General features: G+C 41.6%; 1 protein-coding gene across 2 annotated transcripts in view; it reads left to right on the top strand.

Annotated features, from left to right (window-relative positions):
- The window catches only part of ncam1a (neural cell adhesion molecule 1a), a 442,425-nt gene that overhangs the window by 386,088 nt on the left and 31,429 nt on the right, over window positions 1-24,908 (top strand). For both annotated transcript variants that reach the window (XM_084073294.1, XM_084073293.1), the window contains exons 11-14: window positions 897-993; window positions 1,964-2,131; window positions 6,978-7,103; window positions 23,297-23,421. In XM_084073294.1, coding sequence (XP_083929420.1) covers window positions 897-993; window positions 1,964-2,131; window positions 6,978-7,103; window positions 23,297-23,421 — 516 coding nt within the window. The remainder of the gene's footprint in view (window positions 1-896; window positions 994-1,963; window positions 2,132-6,977; window positions 7,104-23,296; window positions 23,422-24,908) is intronic.

Raw genomic sequence — 24,908 nt, 5'->3', positions numbered from 1 at the left:
CAATGGGTTAATAAGGGGGGGGGGGGGAAATGTGTGTTGGGAGTGAAATATTAGCGTCTGTCAAAAGCTTCAGAAGAATAAGCTTAGCACAATGTTAATTTAGGCCAGCCCACCGTCTAGTGAGGTGCCCCTGTACAATGCTTTGGTCAACTCCAGTTGACTTCTTGAATCAGTAAGTGTACGACCTAAAATATGTATTCAGATCAATCTAACACCTCACATCTGTTAGCATCACTTGTCTAGACAATACTCATCAGAGCCTGCTTAGATACATCTTACAATGACATGTTCACCTCAGCACCATTATCCATCCCAGGATAATGACACTTAATAAGCAGGAGGCTTTTTTTTTTACTTCACTCATTAATAATTAAGTGAGGCAAGTGCCACTGTGCCAGCTGTTATGAATGACAAAGGTAGTTGGTATCAGTGTGACAAATCTACTTGGCCAGAAAACTACTACTACTACTGCTGCTACTGCTACTACACACACACGTTGTGTACTGTCGCCAAAAATGGCGAAATCTCTTTTTGTCAAAGCACGTCAGCGCTAAACAAACAGTGGCAATCTGGGGTAAAATCAACATTCCAGCATTGTACTGTATGCATACAGTGGGCGAGTCTAACATTCAGAATTCAGAGCTGAGCCAGATAACTTTGTTTGTTTCGGCAAGCCCTGCCGAAGCAGGAAATGTTTCACCTTTGACCTTTTTGTAGTATGCTGCCAATTTAAGTGTCTTGCTCACGGACGCTATACTTGAGCTGAGGTCAAGCCGGTGACCTTCCCAGACAGCCTAGCTCTCTCCCTGCCCACTCAGCTTATTTTCAGTATGGCTGAATTGTCTCAGGCAATATGATATTATTCATTCAGTGGTCTACTTGTTTACACTTCTCAGATCACTCCAGAGTCCCAGAATGACTTTGGAAGCTACAACTGCACAGCAACCAACGCCATCGGCTCCGAATCCAAGGAATTTGTTTTTATCCAAGCAGGTTTGCAATCAGAACATTTCAAATATTTTAATCTTAAAACAAATATATATATATATATATATATACTGTATACATTTTTTTTTGTCATATAAAAGTATTTCCACCTAAAATTGTATAACATTCTAGTCCACTCGTTCTCAACCGTCCTTACTGGGGTTTCTCATGTAAATGACTGATAGTTATACAAATGGGTTAACTTTCAAATGGGTCTGTAACTCCGAAAGTGGATAAATGGAACTAAATGGACCCTTGCAGGTCCATTTAGTTCCATTTGTACACTCTCAGAGACACATTAGCACGGAGGATTTTATTGTAAATTGGGGTTCCAAAGAAATCATATCAAATGGGGGTTTGTGGCCTAATGCATATCAAACTGGGGGTCCTTTAAAGGACAACTTTGTTTTTTTTACAACCAAGGTTTATGTTTTAGATTGTAATTAAAGTAAATAAAAGATTGAGTGTTAACCCGGTGTTTTCTTTATTATTATTTACAGTAGCTCTTCTAGCCCCCAATAACTCACATCTGGCCATCAAAGACCACAGGACTTTTTTATTGTGTAAAAAAGGCATATTTAGCCACCGCGAAAATTGCTAAAACTAAGCAGTAAATGAAAAAAAAAATAACACTCATCTTTTATTTACTTTAATTACAAGCTAAGATATAAACCTTGGTTGTGAAAAAAGAAAAAGTTGTCCTTTAAATTATAAAAGGTTGAGAATCACTGCTCTAGTCTATGTATTTATCATTGGTCTATCAAAGGAATTGCAAAAGAATTGCAAAAGAGCCAAAAGAATGCAATTAATGTCAAAATGCATATTTTTGACTGAAATCTACACAGTAAGATCCGGAGCTCTGAAAGTGTGAGGAAAAAAAAAAAAGAGATATGGCTCCATTTTAAAATAGCACTCTGGACTGGACTCCTATTGTGATTGATTATTTGTTGGCTCCGCAACCTTTGCTGTTTTGCAGAGGTGCCCTCATCGCCTGCCATCGAGCGCGTGGAGCCCTTCTCCAGCACTGTAGTGGTGGAGTTTGAAGAGCCAGACTCCAGCGGCGGGGTGCCCGTCCTCAAGTACAAGGCTGATTGGCGCCAGCCTGGCAAGGAGTGGACTGGCCGGGAGTACGAGGCTGAGGATGGTGAGACACACACGCGCCCACGCGCGCCCACACACACACACGCACACGCACACGCACACACACACACACACACACACAGCATGCTACTCAACTTTATACACATTGAGACATTGAGATAACATCGCCATCCTGTGGGCAGCTAATCATAAACGACTAGAAAATGTGCTCCTCGGAGCACAGGTCTCCGCCAGGTCAGGAAGTGGGTTTGGGACCCATCCGTAGCGAAAGTTTTTCTTTCCGTCGTGAAGATTTGTCTTTCGCTGTACTGTGATTGGCTGATTGGTATCCGGACCCTTTGCTCAGTACTGTGATTGGCTAGCGAGACGCATGACGAAATTAATAACTCATAAATCGCACATTTGAGTGATCCTATGACTTTTGTTCTACTATTATAGCGATAGCGCCACCCTCAGGCCAAAATGTAAACTTTGCACACAAGATATCTCATAAGCTTGAAACTTGCTGAGATTTTTATTGCATTTTTTTAAAACCCATCAAGACCTGGAACGCATCTGTGTCATTTTAGGTTTCTTTGGCTATTCAAAAATAGCAGATATACAAGCTCATAGCGCGGCACCGAGTGCCGCGCTATGAGCTTGTAGATCTGCTATTTTTGAAAAATATTGTTTTTTTTGGGGGGGGGATTTTTTTCAAAAAACTGTTAGGATTTAGAAAACATTTTTAAGAATCAGGTCAGGTCAGATCAGGTCTTAATGGGTTAATTGAACGCTACTGGTTTTGGTGACCCCGTGGCTTTTCCTCTAGCGCCACCCTGGGGCCAAAATGCTGTTGTTTTTTTCTTGGTTGTCGCTGTAATCATGGTCTGGGGTCATTTTTCTTTGAATGAAAGCGAGCATCAGATACATACTTATGTGGAATCGCCCTCTATTTGAGGGATAATCTATTATGCATGAGACACATATATACTGTAGGAGTTCATGCGTTTTCAAGCTATTATTGTATGTTTTTGTAGCCACCGTCAGTGTTTGGAGAGCGTCTAAATATTTTATCACCTATATCAATATTTTATCGCAAAACACCACAGGAGAGTAAATCCAAGTTATTTCTATATCTAGGGCCGTTTCTCTTTTTTTGTTTGTGTGGTTTTTCATTTAAGTTTATTTTCATGTATATTTTCTCCTCCACTTCTCTAACCCCAGCTACAGTATCATTATGAGAAGTTTGCGTTCGTGCTGCTGTTAGAGTTTACGCTCGCGGCCTGCATAAATAGGCAGCCGTATTTTCAGGAGGAAAGTCAGAAGATATAGTGTGGGATAAATGACAGTCGTGTGTCAGCAGCTGACAGGTCCTTAGATTCAGTCTTCATCCCATGAGTTTTTTTTTGCTTCTGTGCGTCTGCAAAAATGTCTCTGTCTGTCTGTCTGTCTGTCTGTCTGTCTGTCTGTCTGTCTGTCTGTCTGTCTGTCTGTCTGTCTGTCTGTCTGTCTGTCACATGGGAGATGCCAGGCTTTTGTTGTCAGGCCCCTCTGTCAGCTAACGGCCTGCGGAAAACACACACACACACACACACACACACACACACACACACACACACACACACACACACACACACACACACATGCACGTGTGGGCACAAATACACATTTTCCACCATCCTACTCGATCACATTCGTCATTCTGCGACGCTTATTGTAGAATACAAAAAATATCGTTGCTGTCGTAGTGCCCTACTTGATCATACTACAGCGTCACACCAACGTATTAAAAGTAGCAGATGCACAAGCTCAGAACGCTACGCAAAGCGACGCGTTCTGAGCTTGTAGATCTGCTACTTTTTCTATTTTTGAATTTGAATCCCGAAAAGTAACAGTTTTGGACATGTGAGTTTTCCACCCGACAGAGACAATATGCTATCTAGTGTAATAACTTTGCTCTCTTACATTTACATGTAATGGACATAATTGATCTTCTTTTAGTTTCTAGCGTGTTTACGTGTGCAAATATAGAGCCCATGCGAGAGTTGAAATATGCTCTTAGTTATAAATAATTAATCATCGTAATAATCAACGGTCCCCACTCCTTTGGGGGTATTATTATTGTCACAGGATATTCCTCTGTATTTGCCCATCCTACCTATTAGGAGCACTGGGCGCTATTAACCCATTAAGACCTGGAACGTATCTGTGTCACTTTTTGATTTGAGCTAAAAAAAAAAAGCATTATTTTACACTTTGGCTATTCAAAAATAGCAGATCGACAAGCTCGTAGCGCGGCACCGAGTGCCGCGCTACGAGCTTGTAGATCTGCTATTTTTGAAAAATCGTGAAGATGTGTGCAAATATTTTATTATATTGTTTTAAAGCAAACATTTTTAACTCAAATCTTTGCTTCTGGGGGGTCCCTGGAACAAAATATATATCCCTGGAAATACATATACATTTTGGGGGTCCTTGACATGAAAAGATTGAACACCACTGATATAGAAACATACGTTTTTTTTCAGAATACTGTTGGGGTTTAGAAGACATTTTGTAGAATCGGCTTCAGGTCTTAAAGGGTTAATACAGAGCTCGGGGAGCAGTTAAGGGGTTTAGTGTCTTGCTCAGGGACACTTCAGCACATAGTAGGGCACAAACCTTGGACCTTCTGTTTCCCAGACAGCCTCTCTCCGCCCACTCGGCTACGGAGTGGGCGAGTGGGCGAGTGGGCATAGATAGGTTTCATATGAGTGCTAATTTAGATTGATGAACAAAATCTTAAAGGTAATTGGTTTGCTCTCGTTATAAATTAATTTGTATGCAGACGGTGATATACATTGCAAACTCAAAGCGGTTCATGCATACAGAATTTGATGATTAGTAAAAGGTCCACTTATTGCAGGGGTTTGAAGACACTGCCATTGTGATAGGTAGCACTATGGCCAAATTATGTTTGCCTAAAACACGAGAAGTGGATGTGACACATGGTGTGACATTTATACCCCAATTCAGAATTAACCCATTGAGACCTGAAGCCGATTCTACATGTCTCCTAAATCTCAACAGTTTTCTGAAAAGCGTATGTTTCTATATCAGTGGTGCTCAATCTTTTTCACGTCAAGGACCCCCAAAATTATATGTATTTGGTCACGGACCCCCATCAAAATATTTTGTTCCAGGGACCCCCAGAAGCAACGATTTGAGTTAAAAATGTTCGCTTTAAAAATATATCTATTCAAAGATTTGCACACATTTTCACGATTTTTCAAAAACAGCAGATCTACAAGCTCGTAGCGCGGCACTCGGTGCCGCGCGATGAGCTTGTATATCTGCTATTTTTGAATAGCCCAAAGTGTAAAATAATGCTTTTTAGCTCAAATCTAAAAATGACACAGTTCCAGGTCTTAATAGGTTAATGACCATTATGCATTATAGTCTTTTAGTCATTTTAGGAGTACTTATGTGAGCGTAGTTTCTCCCGAAGTTTTACTAATCTACTGAGCATTTGTTGTGTGTTTAGCAATTGATATACTGATACTGATAGCCAAGTTTATTTCTCCTCCCTATTAAGACAGTAATCTGAAATGCATACCAGGGTGTCAATGAATCACACTGAATAAATTGTGGATTTCGGGACCCAAATTTGTCCTCATCCATGAAATTGCGACTCATCATATTGCGTTGGAAAATATCATCCACGTAGCTCTTAATGAGAAAAGAAATCAACTTAGAAATGATGGACCTCAGCAAAACAACAACAACGTTGTGTGTGCTGTGCATTATTGTGCTAATATGCAAATGTAATTATCTACCCAAAACTTCTTTCTTTGTATGCCACGACAAAACTGCTAGATCTTTCAATGCTGTCTGGGGTTATTTACCGGCATGTGACCTTTGCCATATGTCTCAAAACAAAAGCCAAACTGATCGTATTGAACATATGCTAGGTCAGGGGTCTTCAACGTTTTCAGGCCAAGGACCCCTTGGCTGAGAGCGAGATAAAGCAGGGACCCCCATTACATATTGTAAAAAATATTTATTTTTTCATAGATTTCATTGGCAGCTTCATAGACTTGTTTCACAGCACTATCATGTTGGATTCATGTTAATGTGTATTTCCAGACATTTAGGCTTCGTCCACACGTACACGGGTATTTTCATAAACGCAGATATTTCGTTTTCGTTTTTGAAAACCTCCGCGTCTACACGGCCCTGTTTAAAAAAATCTCTCTGTCCACACGACAACGGCTAAACGTTAAACGACCCATGCAAAAACTCCGTTTACCGTGTCCACACGGGAACACATAGCCGGAGTTTTTAAAAATCTACACTGTGGCAGGAGTTTTCCAAAAGATGCGTTTACATGGAGCAAAAACGCGTTTGCGTGTGGACGAACCCCCCAAAACGCATATAAAAAGCTACGTTTATGAAAATACCCGTGTACGTGTGGACGAAGCCTTAACCATGTACTTAACAACACTTAGTAAACCTGACCTTTCACTCTGTACTTAGTCTGCTCTTTTTCCCCCCTATACCGAACCACTTTGCCAAAAATAGCAGATCTACAAGCACACAATGCCTCGCGCTGCGTTTTGGCTAAAGTTTTCCTCAGAATAGGGATGTTTATGTGAAGTGGTTAATGTAAAAATCACACACAGATTTGGCGGACCCCCTGTAGTAACAATGAGGACCCCCTAGGGGTCCCGGACCCCCTGTTGAAGACCTCTGTGCTAGGTGATTACTGTATGAATTCATTGCCATCTTCCTGGGACAACCTTGACCTTGGCCAGCAATAACCTTGCCCTCACCCCATATGTCCATATATTTCAGTCCTGAAATGTCAGTCTTTCAGTTTGTGTCACGTGGCTTGTAACGTAACAGTGCTACCTTCCCTTCTCCCCTGACAGGCATGAGCATGATCACAATCGTGGGCCTGAAGCCCGAGACCATCTATGAAATCAAGATGTCCGCTATTAACGGAAAAGGTGAAGGCGAGAGTTCCCCTCCGACCATCTTCAAGACCGAGCCAATCCGTAAGTACTCACTTCCCATGCTCCCCCGGTCGCAATTTAGCACTTACTTTAATGCTTTGTCCTTATAGTCCCCCCGCCTCCTCAGCCCAGAAGCTATCAACCCCACGGCACCTATTGTTTCCTGCGCCAAAAGCCCCCAACGCTTTCCCTTCCAGCTGCTGCACCAAGTAACAAGTCATTTATGATGCTTTGTCAAGTTCATGAACCCAACCTGTCTAATGATGTGTGTATAATGTGTGCGTGACCTGGGCCGACCCAACTTCTCTCATTTTATGGATGTCGGCGGGCAGTATTTGCAGAGCGGTATGCATGCAGACCCCCGTGCCTCCGTGGTGCCTATACCATGCAACAAGAACACAAGATTGAGTCAGAGAGGGTTTCTGTGGGGAAAGCTAGCATAGCTGCTTTGTCAGAGCTCTCAATCAAAATCCCGAGTTAACCCATTAAGACCTGAGGCGAACACATTGATTGCCTAGATCGAGTTAACTCGTTTTTAGCAACAAAAAAAACGTTTGACCCAAAGAACAAGGAGATATGATTTTTCGAAGATCTAGACTCCTATCCACTTCCTTGTTAACTTAAAACGTAAAAATTCTGTATCTCGGCTCCTGAGTACTTTTTTTTTTTCAATGAAAAATCTCTTGGCATAAAACTGCAAAAAATCAGAAAAAAATCTGGCAGTGAATGTGTTAAAAAAAATCTAAATCTCAACAGTTTTTAAAAATAAATCTGGAAAATATTTTTTCACGATTTTTCAAAAATAGCAGATCTACAAGCTCGTATCGCGGCACTTGTAGATCTGCTGTTTTTGAATAGCCCAAAGAAATCTTAAAATGAGACGCAGATGCGTCCCCGGTCTCAATGAGTTAAGGTGCCGTTTTTTTATGACAACTCAACTACCGCAGCTATCCATTCCCATTGTCATTATGAGATTTCCTCCTTTGAGTTGACGTTATTTCCAACACATTCCTGCTGACAACTTAAAGGCCGCTCTAGAAACCGAGAAACAGATGTTTCTACATTGTAATTGGGTAGCTGGAGCATGCTGTATTAATTTGCCTCCATAAACAGCAGGATTTCTCTTTAACCAAGCAGCGTAACGTCATTTTTTTTTTGCACAATCCACACACAACACGACATCATCAAGGCAGGTGACTTGATGCCGTTCCATGTTTCTGGAAATAGTTGAGCCAGCTGGTTATTGTCACAGCGTGTTTTTTTTAGGTAATAGACGAAATACTTAGTCCACTTAGTCGGTAGTTCATCGGTAGCCTGTTAACACGTGTTCATTTTACTGATGTGTACCAGATCTGTAATAAGGCTTCTGTCTTGCTTTATTGTCCCCTCTGCTTATTCAAAGTAGCATCCATTCCTTAGCATCCTGCTTTAATCTGCTGAGTCCCAAAGACGCAGAGGGAGCCTTTATCCTTGTCTTAACTCAATTCGAATCAATACAGCCTAGATTTCCACATCGAATTGGTATAATTAGCTGTAGCACCTAATGACCATGGATGCAGAGGGAGTAGCACTGTGCGTTTTATCACATACCCAGCCTCTTCCCTGCCCTGGGTGAGGGCAGCGATAAAAAAGGACAGAGAGAATGACAGCAATCAGCGGCAGCTACAGTAGAGTGCCAACTGTCACCGTGAGCTAGTGACAGGATGAACTCGGCGTGTCAAACACGGTCAGCGCATTGATCAAAGGCTCTTTTATTGCTGTTTTTTTACCAGTGTATAAGGCTATGGGTATGTGATAAACAAATCCCCTCGCTAAACCAACCTCTGACTGATGTGTCCAGCCACAGTGTTGGATAAAATTGGCCAATGGTGAAAGCCCAAATGATAATATATTTATATTACAAACATAGTTATTGGAATTATTACCGTCCTACACCTCCTTGATTAACCACATGAACCCTACCGTCCCTATTTTGGGCATTTCATAATAGGCAAAGATTTGGCGGAAACAGGTGAACATTTGACTCCAGTCAATTAAGTATTGTTGCTCTCGTTAAAATGTTTTGGGCGTTTTTTGGTAAATTAACTCCTTATTTGATCATGCTACAGCGTCATGCAAAAGTATCAAAAGTAGCAGATATACGAGTTTTGAGCTTATAGATCTTCTACTTTTGCTATTTTTTTATTTGAATCCTGAAAAGTAATGTTTTTTTCCACCCGACAGAGAGCTATATACTGTAGGGTTTAAGTGGTTAATCATAGAGGAAAACTGTGATATTCCCATGGCTTAGTGGGCCACAAACATGACAGGACAGAGACGCCCTCTTTCGCCGTATTATATTTCATTTCATTGTCTGCTTCTTCGTTTTGATTTGTTTTGTGTTTTCCATAATGTTTTTCCATCTGTTATGTTTTCCATTGGATTTCACAGAGGTTACTTATCCAAGTAAGTTCATCTACTCCCCAGACAGTTTTTTTTATATTATTTTATTTTATTTGTCCTACTTTGGGTTCCATGACATTAATTTTAATCAGCTTTACTTTTCTCATTCTATGAAGGATTCTTTTATTTTAATGCTATTTTTTTTTAGATATTGTATTTGATCTTACATGCTCACACAAAATCTTTCCTTGGCAAAATGTGTTTATTTCTGAATGAAATTAGTAGGATTCACTCAGTCCCTCTTGTCTCACAAACCTTTTCCAGACGGCATTCCTTTTCTTTACCCTACTGTGGATTCAGGTTGGTTTTGGTATAGTGTCATGAAGTTGTAATTGCAGATGTAAATCCTGTAGCCAGTATGTGAAATCGGTTATAGCCTACATAGCCTCCCTTCTTTAGTTCTGTATTCTTCCCCTGCAGAGGGCGTCATTTCAGAAAAGAATTGTACTGTAGGTGGAAAAAAAAGTAACCACTCAAGCCCTATTTCAAAAATAGAATCAAAGGCAGATCTTGCAGACTAGAAATGTGTGAGATATAAAATCTGATCAATCTGCATTCAGAGAGAAACATTCAGAGGCTGAGGGAATCCTATATAAAAATGGTCTACTGGGACCACGGCCACACCACTCTGACTCACACATAACCATAGACAAACCCGATACGCCCATATATATAGGCATGTCACTATGACTCGGACATAACCATAAAAAAAACCATATATAGGCATATGGAGATTCGGTTGTCCACAGCCACATATCCGACGGCTATTCCCATATATGGTCATGTGCATACATGGGACCGACCGACTTCAAACTGGACGTGCGCAGCGGCAAGGACTCCTCGAGGGAGTGCAGTACACCACCTATCCAACCAATATGCCCATATATGGGCATGTCAATATACAGGGTATGGGCATATACTAATGACATCAGGGATGTCATAAAAGGGACACAGGTAGACAGACAGATACAGAGATTCCATATATGGGCACAAAAAGGACACAGACAGACAGGAACAACGGGTACTCTGACAAAGCCTCCGACACTAGGATTCAGACATAATTGGTCGGCTCGGCGGTGCCTCGTAGGTGTGAGCGGCCCGAACCTCTACTATGCATAAAATAACAGAATTCAAGGTTAAAAGTGAACACTAGGGGGTGGCAATTGCCATCCCCAGGGACCACCCCAAATGACGCCCCTGTTCCCCCCACTCCAGTAGCAGTATTTACCTACATGTAGCAAAAGACTCATTCAACCAGTTCTCACCAGATATTGTGTGCCTCATGGACGTGCACAGATAGACTCTAGGTGGTGCTAGAGCACCTGCCCTTTGCCCTCTTGACCAGAAGTGCCCTTCAACGGGGGGGTCCTCAGAGTTACTACAGGGGGTCCGCCAAATCTTTATGTGATATGATTTTTCTTTTTACCATAACCACTCGAAACCTAGCATCCCTTTTCTGAGGAGAACTTTAGCCAAAAATAGACGATCTACAAGCCCACAACGCCTCGCGCTGCGAGGCGTTGTGGGCTTGTAGATCGGCTATTTTTGGCAAAGAGGTATAGGTGTAGAGGGAAAAAAGAGCAGACCAAGTAAACAAAAAAAAGTATAATTTACTTGAGCACCTGCCCCTCAAAATGTCTGTGCACGCCACTGGTGTGCCTGACACAGTGTATTCAGCCTTATTCACCGGTAAAAGAAAGAGAAGAGAAACAAAGTAACACCCTAAGCTAAGCAGCTAATGCAGAATGAGCTACTGTATATGGGCTCATGGATGAAATCATTTAAACACAAGACGGGGCGGATGGATGGCAAACAGGATTCTGTCTCTATTGTTACGGCCGGCTGTTATGGCTGCATCTCCAGCACAATAAAAATTCAGATTTTCTGCAAGGCACTCCCTAAAGACCATATTAATTGGCGGCCTGTGGAATCTTGAGTTTGAGATTTAGGATTTTGTGTGTGTGTGTGTGTGGGTGCGTGTGTGGGTGCGTGTGTGTGTGTGTGTGCGTGTGCGTGCGTGCGTCAGCATCTCTGCTAACCTACATGCTACGTTGTGTGTTGCGCGCACATTCAGCAAAAAGGTCAGCATCAATGTAGCTGTGGGCCATTGTTCAGAGAGTCTGCACATTCTTAAAATGGTTGCTCTCATTTTCTCTAACCTTTGAGGAACGGCTCTTATATGGTGTGTGTGCGTGTGTGTGTGCGTGTGCGTGTGCGTGTGCGTGTGCGTGTGCGTGTGCGTGTGCGGGTGTGCGTGTGTGTGTGTGTGTGTGTGTGTGTGTGTGTTTGTGCATTTGGCTTTGATATCATGGAAACCTGCTTTAATTCAGCTCATTGTGCAATGGGTGGTTCAACTGGGTCAGCTTTGTGCAAGAATCACGTAAAGAGCACTAAATGAATCCTACAGGTAGCGTCCAATTTTCCCATTGCTGGCTCCTCTGTCTGATCCCTCCTTCCTGGAATGCTTGAGCAGCCCTAATCCCTTGTGATATTTAAAAGTTTGAGATTATTCATTTTATTTTTGGGCGGTGCAACCGCCCCTATATGTGAGGTTTGGACATCGACATTCGCTGCACTGTGATTGGCCACCATTGCACACATTGTGGGTGGAAAGGGTATTAAAAAAAAACACATTCTTTTTTTAAGTGAGCTTCCATCACCGTGATAACCACAGACATAAGATTCCAGGAAGAGAAGGACAATATGTAGAGAAATATGACATTGTCACCAAATATGAAAGAAGGCACCTTTAAGTCATCTTCCACCACTGTGACGACCGCTGTGACCACACCGCCCACTTCACTCTGGGTGTGATTTTTTAGACCTCACTGACATAAACAAAACGTACATATACAATGCCTCTGTGGGGGGCATATCGTTGCTGTCGGGCAGAATATCTCCATATTCTGACTTTTTGTGTTTTTTTCCCGTAAATTAACGTCCTACGTGATCATACTACAGCATCACACACAAAAGCATCAAAAGTAGCAGATCTACAAGCTCGAACCTATTTTTGAATTTGAATCCTGAAAAGTAACAGTTTTGGACATAATGAGGTTTCAACCTGACAGAGACGATATAGTTGACGGCATTCTACTTCCTCCAATGGCATTATTGTCTATGTTGTACGTTCCTTGACTGGATGTTCAGTGTATTCTATTAACTCTCTCAGTGCCACGCCCCGAGATATCCCAAGTTTTTCCAGAGTACCCTCGCGGCCAGAACGAGAAATCCCGAGTTTTTACTTTTTACTGTGGTCGCGCTATTCTGTTTATTTTTCATGATCACTTTCACTTCCTGACTCCTTCAGACTCATTGGGTTCCAGTTTCATGACGCAGATTCCGTTTCCGGTTCTCATTTTTTTCCCGCGGTCATTTTCGGCCAGAATAGGGAAAGTCACGGTTTTTCACACGGTATACAAAACGAACGGAGAGCTCCACTTATATTCTCTTTGGTCCTCGTGACGATCAGTCATCGTAGTCGTGTATCACATCGTATTTTAGCCCGATCACAGATTGTCGAAAACGTCACTTCCGTTTTATGACAGGATGTGACGTAGGCCTGTTTGGGAGGGGGCGAGCGAGTCAGCGAGGTAATCAATGTGTCGATTTGCTGCTCTCTATAGAACTGTCGTAGGTGTTTAAAACTGCAGAAGAGAAGCTATTTGAAAATTAAATTACAAAATAGCAACAAACAAAAAAAACGAAAAATTGCTGGCACTGGGGGAGTACTTTATGAAAATACTCTGGCACTGAGAGAGTTAAACACGAGGGCTGTATCGCAAATTAAGCAGCCTCTCTCTGCAAATGCAGTGGAGTATTATTACAGTTATTTCCCAAACCCAATGAGCGTGGTTATTAACCTGCAACTGTGACCTCCACAACACTTTCATTTTTATTTTCGTATTAATTTTTTTTCTTTTCTTTTTGAGCATTCATCATGCAATCATCCAAATCAAAAATAGAAACACATTGTTTTTTTATCATGCTTTTTTTTTACATCCAGCCAGAGTGTAATGTTTTGGTTGAAAATATTGGAATAGATGTGTGTGTGTGTGTGTGCGTGTGCGTGCGTCTGTGTTGGCGTGAGTGTGCTGCACAGCAACAGCACTCAAACGATGAGGAGATCATTACCACAAAGGCTGCTGAATTGTCTCTCTGATCCGCAGTCAGTGGCTCTTGTTTCGGGGGCAGTGTTGCCAGATTCTGTGAGAGAAACAAGCAACCAGGTCTAGGAAAACCAGCCCAAAAGAAGCGACTATGGGTCACATGAGCACTTTAACATATACATCAGCTATTTGAAAATAGCAGATCTACAAGCTCACAACGCGTCGCGATGCGACACGTTGTGAGCTTGTTGATCGGCTATTTTCAAATAAAATCTTGCGGGGAAATTATAATAAGCAGATCTGGCAACCCTGTTCGGGGGGGTTAAGCTTCTACATCATTGAGCTCCTCCTCTCACCATGTTTTCACCATCTTTCAGTTTCACCATCAGAGACACCAACCCCCATTCCTCCAACCAGTATCACCCTTAGTGAGTATGCCAGTCCAAGCAGTGTGTAGTGTGTCTCGATTTACCCCCCCCCCCCCCCCCCAGCCCTATACCCCCCCTACCGCAACCTGACAACCCCCTCCTCCTCCTCCCCCTTCCCCTTCCCCTACCTGCTTGGCCTCACTTTAGTTTATAGATCTCTGGTTCTCATCGTCTGGTACAGAGACCACCAGGGGTCCAAAATGGACCCTTGTGGGACTATACAGTAACTAACCAAAAGTAGACCCCAATCTACACTATATAACGCTTGTTTATTGAACTTAGAGAGTGTACAAATGGTTCCATTTGTACACTTTCAGCGTTACAGACCCATAAGGGCCCCATTTTGGACCCCCGGTGGTCCCCGGAAACCAGACGTTGAGAACCAGTGGTTTAGATTGACATTACCACTGGCACGGCTTATAGAAAAAAAACAGCTGTTAATCTACTCTAGTTAGTTACGTTACTAAGTTTAATGTTGGCTAGATAGTCAGGGAATATTAAAAAAATCTTGGAATAAATTCCTTACCAAAAAAAAAATCTTCACCAATGTGTTTGTAAAGGTGTCAAGTAACACATCTCACAAAGACTGAAATGCAGTTTCCCTAGGAGATTTTTTGACAGCTCCTTAAAGTTGGGGTACCCACCATAACCTTGGTTTAAAAAAAATCCCCCAAAAAAACGAATTTTAATTCTGTTTTAAGTAGCATGTGAGGGGTCAAACTAGGGTGTTTTTATGATTCTGAATCCATTGCAAGCATTTGTTTTGCACCAAAACCACTCCCCTTGGGCTAAAAACGGCCCAATCTCAATGGGCTTTTTACACAAAAAGTATACCTGGAAAAGCATGGCTATGGCCGTTTTTAGCCCAAGGAGTGGTTTTGGTGCAAAACAAATGCTTGCAATGGATTCAGAATCATAAAAACACCCTAGTTTGACCCCTCACATGCTACTTAAAACAGAATTAAATTTAGATTTATTTTGGGATTTTTTTTTAACCAAGGTTATGGTGTGTACCCCAACTTTAAGGAGCTGTCAAAAATTCTCCTAGGGGGACTGCATTTCAGTCTTTGTGAGATGTGTTACTAGACACCTTTACAAACACATTGGTGAAGATTTCTTTTGGTAAGGAATTTATTCCAAGATTGGAAAATATTCTGCTAATATCCCCTGACTAAGAGGATAAGCAGTCAAATACTGGCTTTGTCCTAACCATCGGGAACCGTCATAGAACAGTGTTTGCACTAACATCAAGGACATAAATCCTCCCCCTTCTTAATAGCTTGACAAATAGTTGACAGAATATGGATCGAGCTCCATATGTTGCATGCACATAGATGAATAAATAATGATATTATCCAGGACCACGGTGCCAGTGTTAAAAGAGCCCCCTGTTTGTGGTGTGCTTAATTTTTTGAATGGTTTTTTGAAGCCGCTTATTAATTTTGATGAGTGCATAACGCAGCGGCATGCAGGGTCAGTCTGATGCATGTGCTCTGTGTACTGTACAAACCAAACAAGAAGGGGATCTTATTAAGAGTGTTGTCTGTTGTCTCGGCGCCCCCCGCCTCACCGATAGGAGGACGAGCTTTAATTTAGTCTCCACCTCCATTCCTGTCCATCTCAGCCTCTCTCTCTCCGCCATCCAACACGTGTTATCCAACTGTAGTTAGTGCTCAGGAGTCCCTTTGATATTCGTTGGTTAGTTATACCGCCCTCACCTTAACCCATTAAGAACGGGGAAAGCGTAATTTTTTTATTTCTTTGACTATAAAAAAAAATAGCAGATCTACAAGCTCGTAGCGTGGCACCGAATGCCACGCTACGAGCTTGTAGATCTGCTATTTTTGAAAAATTGTGAACATTCGTGCACATCTTTGAATATATGTATTTTGTAAAGCGTTTGTAACTCAAATCTTATTGCTTCTGGGGATTCTACAAAATGTCTTCTAAATAACAGTTTTTTGAAAAAAACGTATGTTGCTATATATCAGCGGTGCTCAAACTTTTTCATGATGTGAAGGACCTCCCAAAATGATATGTATTTGGCCGCGGAAGCAGGCAAAAATCCTTGATTCTGCGGGCTATAATCCTGGATTCTGCGGGCTAAAATCCTGGATTCTGCGGGCTAAAATCCTGGATTCTGCGGGCTAAAATCCTTGATTCTGCGGGCTAAAATCCTTGATTCTGCGGGCTAAAATCCTGGATTCTGCGGGCTAAAATCCTGGATTCTGCGGGCTAAAATCCTTGATTCTGCGGGCTAAAATCCTGGATTCTGCGGGCTAAAATCCTGGATTTTGCGATGAAATATGCAGGGTTTTTATGTGATTTTATTAGGTGAAATATTTTTTCCCGGTCCTAATGGATTAACAATGTCTCTCACCTAGTGGGTACGCTTCCGGAGTTTACAGCGCAGGAGATATCAAAGTCGACATTTGATCACATAATCAAAGCATAATGTGCACCTTGTGAGCCGAGAACCGAGCCCGTTGCCGCTGACAGCCAGGCATGTGGCAGAGATGTGTGTCTGGTTGGTTAGTGGGCTTATAATGACAGAAAAGCATCAAATGAAAGAACGGCGTCTGATTTTGGGTCCGTTATTGTACAGGGTGGTGCACCGCGCTTCTTCTTGTCAGCTCTGGGCAGATTCCTGATCATGACATGGCACACAAACTGTTGTTAACAAGAGCTAACATCTGTACAAATGATGCGTAATTGTTGTTACTGTAGCTACAGTGTACAGTAACAATTCGTTAAGGCAGCCAGCACCGCTACTGTTGCCATGGGGAGATGACATATTCACAGCAAAATGTGTTTTGTCACGTTGATGGCTTAACCCATTAAGACCTGAGGCCGCTTCTAAAAATGTTCTAAATCCTAAAAAAAAATTGAAAAAAAAATCTAAAAAATATTTTTTCACGATTTTTCAAAAATAGCAGATCTACAAGCTCGTAGCGCGGCACTCGGTGCCGCGCTACGAGCTTGTAGATCTGCTATTTTTGAATAGCCAAAGAAATCTAAAGTGACAAAGATGCGTTCCAGGTCTTAATGGGTATTTGATTCTTATAATTTATTTCAACGTTGTTTATTGTGTAAGTTGCCTCCTTGAACTGGCATGGTCGCTATGTTTTTAAAGTCTATAATGACTCGAAGAAAGTGCACCGTTTTCTTAGTCTTACAGATCATAGCTTTATACGCACAGACTTAGCAGAACAAAAGGCCCATTGCGAAACGTTTTACGTGACCTATTGTCCTCGAAGGGTATGCGTCTGAATGACTTCCAGCTCTGAGATGGCAACAACAACGTCATGATAATTCATTACAAGTGTAATTAACAACAAAGTCCTCTCTCTCTCTCTCTCTCTCTCTCTCTCTCTCTCTGTTCGAACGATTTTGTGAAACGACAGTGTTGTGTTGGGACAATTACTCTCCCCGAGCGCTTCAAAGTGGATTTGTAGATGTGTGCATGAGCGTGCCTGACCATGCATATTTATATGCTTTGATTTTCTCTGTTGTTGCAATGTCCAAATAGGCAATTTAATCTTTACACTTGTCCAGTGGACATATTAGGGGCTGTGTAGCTGCCACTGCCTGCCAGTGCCTTTCTGCCATGCACTGCTATGGTAAAGACGCACTAGGAGGAGGTTTTTTTTTTTTTTTTGCACTCAGGGGGCCTTGAGTAGAAAATAGTACATTTGGAAGGGATGTGCCACTCTTCAATGTTACTTCATTTTTTTTTTTTCGACCGACTGCTGCGAGAAAAATTATATCCGACAGCGTCGATATCCCACCAAGTGCTCCCACCATGAAAAAAAAAGCGGTTTCTGTGGACACAGCCCCTAAGATGCTAACCTGCTTTTCACTGATCTGTAGACCCTCCAGAAAAAAACGCAGGCAAAAATCCTTGATTCTGCGGGCTAAAATCCTTGATTCTGCCGGCTAAAATCCTTGATTCTGCGGGCTAAAATCCTTGATTCTGCGGGCTAAAATCCTTGATTCCGCGGGCTAAAATCCTTGATTCTGCGGGCTAAAATCCTTGGGCTAAAATCCTTGATTCTGCGGGCTAAAATCCTTGATTCTGCGGGCTAAAATCCTTGGGCTAAAATCCTTGATTCTGCGGGCTAAAATCCTTTGGCTAAAATCCTTGATTCTGCGGGCTAAAATCCTGCATTCTGCGGGCTAAAATCCTTGATTGTGCGGGCTAAAATCCTGGATTTTGCGATTAAATATGCAGGGTTTTTATGTGATTTTATGAGGTGAAATTGCGTGCAAGTTGCAAAATATGCGGAAAGTTGCGAAATATGCAAAATGTTGCGAAATAATAAATATAAATATTATGCGATGCGATGTGATGCAATGTGCCCTTTTTGAAAAAAAAATCACCCGCACAATCTGCGCCATTTGGTTGATTATGCGGCAGATTATGCGACCGCATAATCGCATTTTTCCGGAGGGTCTAGATATGGAATGGATGATATAGAACTGAGCACTCACGTCTCACTGACATGAACAAACACTAGTCATTCAGTTCTGAGTGTTTTTAACGTGTGGTAATACACACAAACCCTTGAATGTAATGGGCTTGGTACGAGGTCTTTGGAGTAAGTATGAACGTTATATACAGTACGTGACAAGGTTTTGTATTCACAATAGTGTTGCTAATTGATACTTTGAGACCCCCTTTCAGTAGCAACTCTTTTACATGGGCCTGTGTTTACATTAGACTCTGCTCACGGTCCAACATTATGGGGTATGGTATCGGTTTTGTGCATTTCTTGCAAGTGTGTCATTTGGATCCAGTGTCACAAATACTTTTATATCCCAAAGTTGTCATCTCTTGCAGACCTGACTTGCTTTTCCCTAACGCTTCATGTGTACATGATGTTGTTGTGTATATCATGTTTATTGAGCATGTTTGTATTTTCAGTACAGCTCAGTTCCCTCCGTGTTTTGTTCTTGTTTGTTTGTTTGTTTCATGTTGTTGCTTTTGTTGGCCCCGCACTTCCAAGATAAAAGCCCCAATCCCGGATTTAAAAAAAAATACATTTAGATACAGTACATGATTTTTAAAGGGCTTTAAAAATAGATGCCGCTCCAAATTTTATAGTGTTGGGTAAATAAGTACCAAATTCAGAAATAATTAAAAACGTATTGACACTTCAAGGGGCGTAGAAAACTAATTTGAGAGAGAATAAAAACGTCTTCTGTCTTAAGAATATGGTTCTAAGCCATAAAGGAAAGCTGCCAATCTGGATGCAATTTTGAAGACATGTAGTTTAATTCTGGATGGGGCCAGTGTGCAAATTTTAATACTTTTAATTTAATTATAATTATGTCATTTTGTGTCATTATGTTTGTGGTTAGAGGAAAACTTTTAATTACACGGATGCATGAAGCAATGCAGTAGATGTTACTGTAACATATTTGCCAGAGTAGAATTTGAAAACTGTCTAACAGTAAAAAACTAAATGTTTATGTCTGTAAATGCTTCATGTATTCAATGCACATAATTTTCTATGTGGATTCAGATATCTGTTGTATCAATTCATGTACCGTATGTTCTTTTTGCTGTTTGTTCCTGTGTTCTACCATTATGTCCATCCTTGTTTTGTGTATTACCCATGTTTATTTGTTTTAAAAAAATGCTTCATATTTTTCCATGTGAACCTACCCCTCCTTACGCCACTTTCCTTTCAACCAATCATGTGCGTGCGTATATGACTTTGTCATGTGGCTCTTGCATGGTGCTGATGATGTCGTCTTCGCTGGTGAACAGAAGGTAATCTTTGTTTTTCGTTTTTTTTTTACTTAGTTTGGCCTCTTAGAGCAACATTGATCATTTTGAAACATGGCAAGATTAGATTTATACATCTGACAGTTATGTTACAACCTTCAGCGAGTACTCTTTTTGTTCTCTCATTTTTCATCTAGATTAGATTATTGTATTATCATTTTTTTGGGTCAGCCTGCATTTATATACATCATCTCCAACCATTACCGTTAAGACAAGTCCTATTTTATTTTAATTTTGTTTTCACTAGATCAAAAATCAGCCGTAATTCTGATCTTCCATTTCACCTATAAAAGAATAATGCTACAATATGCATATTATCATATTATCAGTATGCATATTATCTCTTAGTGCCTCTTCGAAGATTTTTTTGAAATATATGAATATACATATACATGTGTGTGTGTATATATATATATAATATTTGTTATTATTATAAGTCTATATAAAATATTAGATATAAGTTGGAGAAATGCAAATGGTTGACCCCTGAATCTGCCCCTTCAAGTGTCTAATACCTCAAGTAAGTTTTATGGCAGGAGGCACCATTAGCACTTCAAAATTATATTATTATGCAGGAAGGTCAAGCCATTTTTTTTTTTGGCTCATTTTAAGTTTATTTTAAGTTTATTTTACTTATTTATCTATTTTATTTAATTATTCACCTGTTACAGTAGCTAAACATCACCTTAGCAGCATTGAACGGCCACTGTTTGCAAACTGCATCGCACGCACATCATCATCGTCCTCAATTGCTCGAATCGGCCGAGCAATTTTCTTTTTTTCCTTCCGAACAATCGTCCATCCCAGAGAATGACTTAGTGAATGCACTAACTGAGCGATTCACCTAAAGTTAATGTACGCATGCACGTTCCGCTGTCCTCGTCACTTCCTACCTCTTTTACTACGTGCATGTCTGTCCTTGTCGACGTCTTGTCTTCTGGGTGCCGCCTTGTGCTACTCAATATGCATTGTGTTGAAACAAACTCATATTTTCAGATGTTAATTCATCTGCTGCGACAATAATTTTATAATAGCCAACATTAAGTCTTCTACAAGCAAACGAATGCACCATATGATTGTGTTAATAGATTTTTAACAGTTATTGTCGCATCAGATGGAATTTAAGATCCAAATTAACCACTTGAACCCTTGTGTCCCAAAAATAGCAGATCTACAAGCTCTGCGATGTGTCGTGGATGGGCTATTTTCTGCAATGATATTTAGTGTAGAGGGGAAAGAAACGTCTGAGGCCTAATATAGACCCCTGGGGCACTCCGGTAAACTAAGTATAGTATAGGGTTTAAGTGGTTAAGTTGCAAAAAACTATTAGCATCACTACATTCTGAATAACAGCTGTGTGTGTGTGTCGTTGTGTGTGTCGGTGTGTGTCGGTGTGTGTGTGTATTTAAAAGAGCATGTTGAAAATCACTACTGGGTGAACCTAACAACCTCTCTCTCCTTCTTAGCATCAAGAACACCTAACCTAACTGTGATTGGTTGTCATGTATAATCTCTATTGCATTTTAACTCTGTACGTGACAACATTGTACTGCAACGTTCTTCACACTAACTCTGTTTTATTCGCTTCTAGCGTCATCCATGCTCACTCCGAGACTATCTAGTTGTGGAATGAATGCACTTTTGCAGGAGAATGTTAAAACATTAATCTTCTACACTCTGCATCAAGAGAAAGTGCCTTCAAGCATGTTAAATTAATTAACTGCAATCAATGAAAGTGGTGTATGAATTGTTACTGATTAAGGGGGAATGAATGTGTCTGAGCCTTTCACCTTTTTTTTTAAAATGCATGCAAAAAGAATTGTGCTTTTAGAATGTGACACAAGTCTATTTTCCTGCTTCCAACAGAATACATGACTTTAACATACACATGATTTGGGATTTTTACACTAATTATGACCTTTCTTTCAATGCCACATGTATCTCACTTTGTCCTATAGTGAGAGAGACTTGTCTATATCTGAATATAGACAACGGCAAGCCAGGATTCAAAACTGCTCACCTAATTAACTTTAGCAAAATTAAAATTATAATCACCAAATGGTGCAGTAAAAGAGAGTTTACAAGAGGTCAAAAAAACAGTCCAACTGGAATGTATCGATTATTGAACCATAAACAATGTACTGTACAGTACTTTGATCTCAAACCAATAAGCATTTCAAACGATCATGCAGTCGTTGAAGACCTGACCTTGCTTTTGTGCTGTTAGTATCACATTACTAATAAAAGCCCTGGGCTTTAATACGCCACTTTAGTTTGTTTTAATGGCATTTCTAACGCTAACTGGGTGTAACCAATATGTATATGATTAATAATGAGCATTTGGTGATTAATCGTCTTCTCTCTAGCCTTTTGTGCTTGTGATGGTATGATAGTATAGTCAGGAAAAACAGCATTACACACCCACACGCACACACACACGCGCACACACACGTACACACGCGCACGCACATACACATACTCCACACACACTCTTTCAGACACACACACACACACACACATTCATTAAAGTGTGGGAGGCTGCAACGCGACGAGCCGGCCTCCCCTTGGACTATGTTAATGTTATTAAATGCAATAGAGTAACAACGGCCAATCAAGGCTTGCGGCCTCATTATCCAGTGTCCCTCTCATTACTCTGGAGGACCGGACAGCTATAACGAGCTAGCATAACACCTCAACAGGTACACGCCCACTGCTTCAAAGGGCGCGCGGGCCGGCCCGCCGCTGTCCTCTCAATCAAACCCCGCCACCCTTGAGACAACAATGGACGGGAGGGAAAAAAAACATAATCTTGTTTAGCGCTAGAGAACGTCCTCCACGGCTCTAATGAGATAGCTGTCCTTTTTGATGAAAGACACACTGTAGAAACGACGGCCAGTGGGACCGCTAAATACCACCGCAGAGATTTGACTTTGGGGTCTGTCATTTACTTAATTACCTGACCATCAGAATACCTGATGCAATTGCACGCACGGCCGCACGGCCGCACGCACACTCGCTCGCACACACACACACACACACACACACACACACACACACACACACACACACACACACACACACACACACACACATATCTTTTACATGAGTTATTTAAAACGTTTACGGTAAATCCTGCGTACTTCGTACAACAAATAGAGAAAGTAGCTGATCTACAAGCTCACAAAGTGACGCTTTGTGAGCTTGTGGATCGGATATTTATCCGATCCAAATTGTGCAAAATGTTTTGGAAACTTTCACCTATAATAATGACATGCCCAAAAATAGGGACGTCAGCTTGAAAGTGTTTAGCAATGAGATAATTAACATTAACATTGAGGATGGTGCAGTGATACGCGTCCTGAACTAAGACCGTTGTATCTAGAAGATGAAAGGAGGCTGAGAGATTGATCTATTGATCCGTTGCCACGGTAACTAATCACTGTTTTCCCGGTATGTCCCCTGCAGGGGAGCCTAATGCCCCCAAGCTGGAGGCCAAGATACAGACCGGAGGCAACTCCCTGAAAATCAACTGGATCAAGCAGGACGATGGGGGTTCACCCATTAAACATTACCTGATCAGATACAAGGCTGTGAGTATAACTAATTACCTGATCAGATACAAGACTGTGAGTTCAGTCAGGACAACTCATGAATTGATCAAATATTATTTTTTATTGAATATAAAATTAGCAATATATTTATTTTGGTTTGGTGATGAGTTGGATCGGCTTGTATAGGTACTCCGAGAAAGCACATTACATCTCCCCTACCAATAGGGACTCCGAATCCCGCCAGTACATAAAAGCATATCCAAACTAGAAAAAGTGCTCCTCGGAACACAGGTCTCCGCCAGGTCACGTATGTTATTCTGGCCTCCTGGTGGCGCTATAATATGCCAATGTGAAAAGCGTGCCATTTATTCTTAGGTCTTTCACGGCAATCAGACACTGCATTCATGATTTGAGGCATTTTGTTCCAAAAATGTGTTTTTGCTAAATTAGACATGCTGGTGGCGCTATAACAGGCCAATGTGAAAAGGGTGGCATTTCTTCCTCGGCCTAGTGGGAATGTGCGTCTGAAATTTCACGGAAATCGCAAGCTGCGTGCATAGTTTGAGGCTTTTTGTTCAAAACGGACCAATCCTGCAAACTTTGGAAGCCAACCATAGGCAATGAGGATGGAATATGGGAAATCGGACAGATCCGTGTTGATCACATGACTATAGAGATACTGTGTACCGATTTGCATGACGTTTGGATAAAATCTGTAGGAGTAATGTAAAAACATGGGTTTTGCACAAATCGGCCTCCTGGTGGCGCTATAATAGGCCCATGTGAAAAAATTGGGTCAGAGGTTCTGAATTGGCATCCAGGGAGTGTGTGTGCACAGTTTCGGAGCGACCGGGCCAACGGTGCCGGAGATTAGCTGGTAACACACAGACAGGACGGACACACACACGGACACAAACACACACACACACACACACACACATGGACGGACGGACGGAGGGTAAAACATACTCTCTCGCCATGCCTTCGGCCTGGCGGAGACAAAAAAAGGACAGGTGGTGGAGGGTGAGCAGCGATCTTGAGCAAAAGCAATGACGGCAGAGTAGTGGTGAGAGCGGCAGGCAGCAGCATAAGCAGCAGCAGCAGCAGCTAAACAGCAAGCAGTGTAACTTCCATGTTTAGATAGAGCGGCCTGCGATTGAAGCGAGAGCGCGTGATTGGTTGAGTTAACAAGCGTGGAGCTGAGGCAGATGAGGCAATGGTCGGGCCGCCAGCAACTGTATCCCTGACTGAACTAGCTCTGACTGCGCATGTACCATGCGCAACGCTCATTATAACTAATTACCTGAGCAGATACAAGGCTGTGTGAGTGTAGTGCTATTCACACTGAGCTATAACTATAACTGTAATGATGATTATGTGAGCATCCACACTGATGCACCATGTACGATAATGTTCTGTAAACAGTGGCACCAAAACGCACTGCACAGTCCAGCTGTGTCAGAGCCCACACACAGAGAGGTGGAGAGAGAGAGATCTCAGAGTGCTGAAAGACGCATGCAATAGGA

Source organism: Gymnoscopelus microlampas (assembly GCF_963454915.1).
Source record: "Gymnoscopelus microlampas genome assembly, chromosome: 12".
Classification (NCBI taxonomy): domain Eukaryota; kingdom Metazoa; phylum Chordata; class Actinopteri; order Myctophiformes; family Myctophidae; genus Gymnoscopelus; species Gymnoscopelus microlampas.
This window is presented reverse-complemented; position numbering and strand designations above follow the sequence as displayed.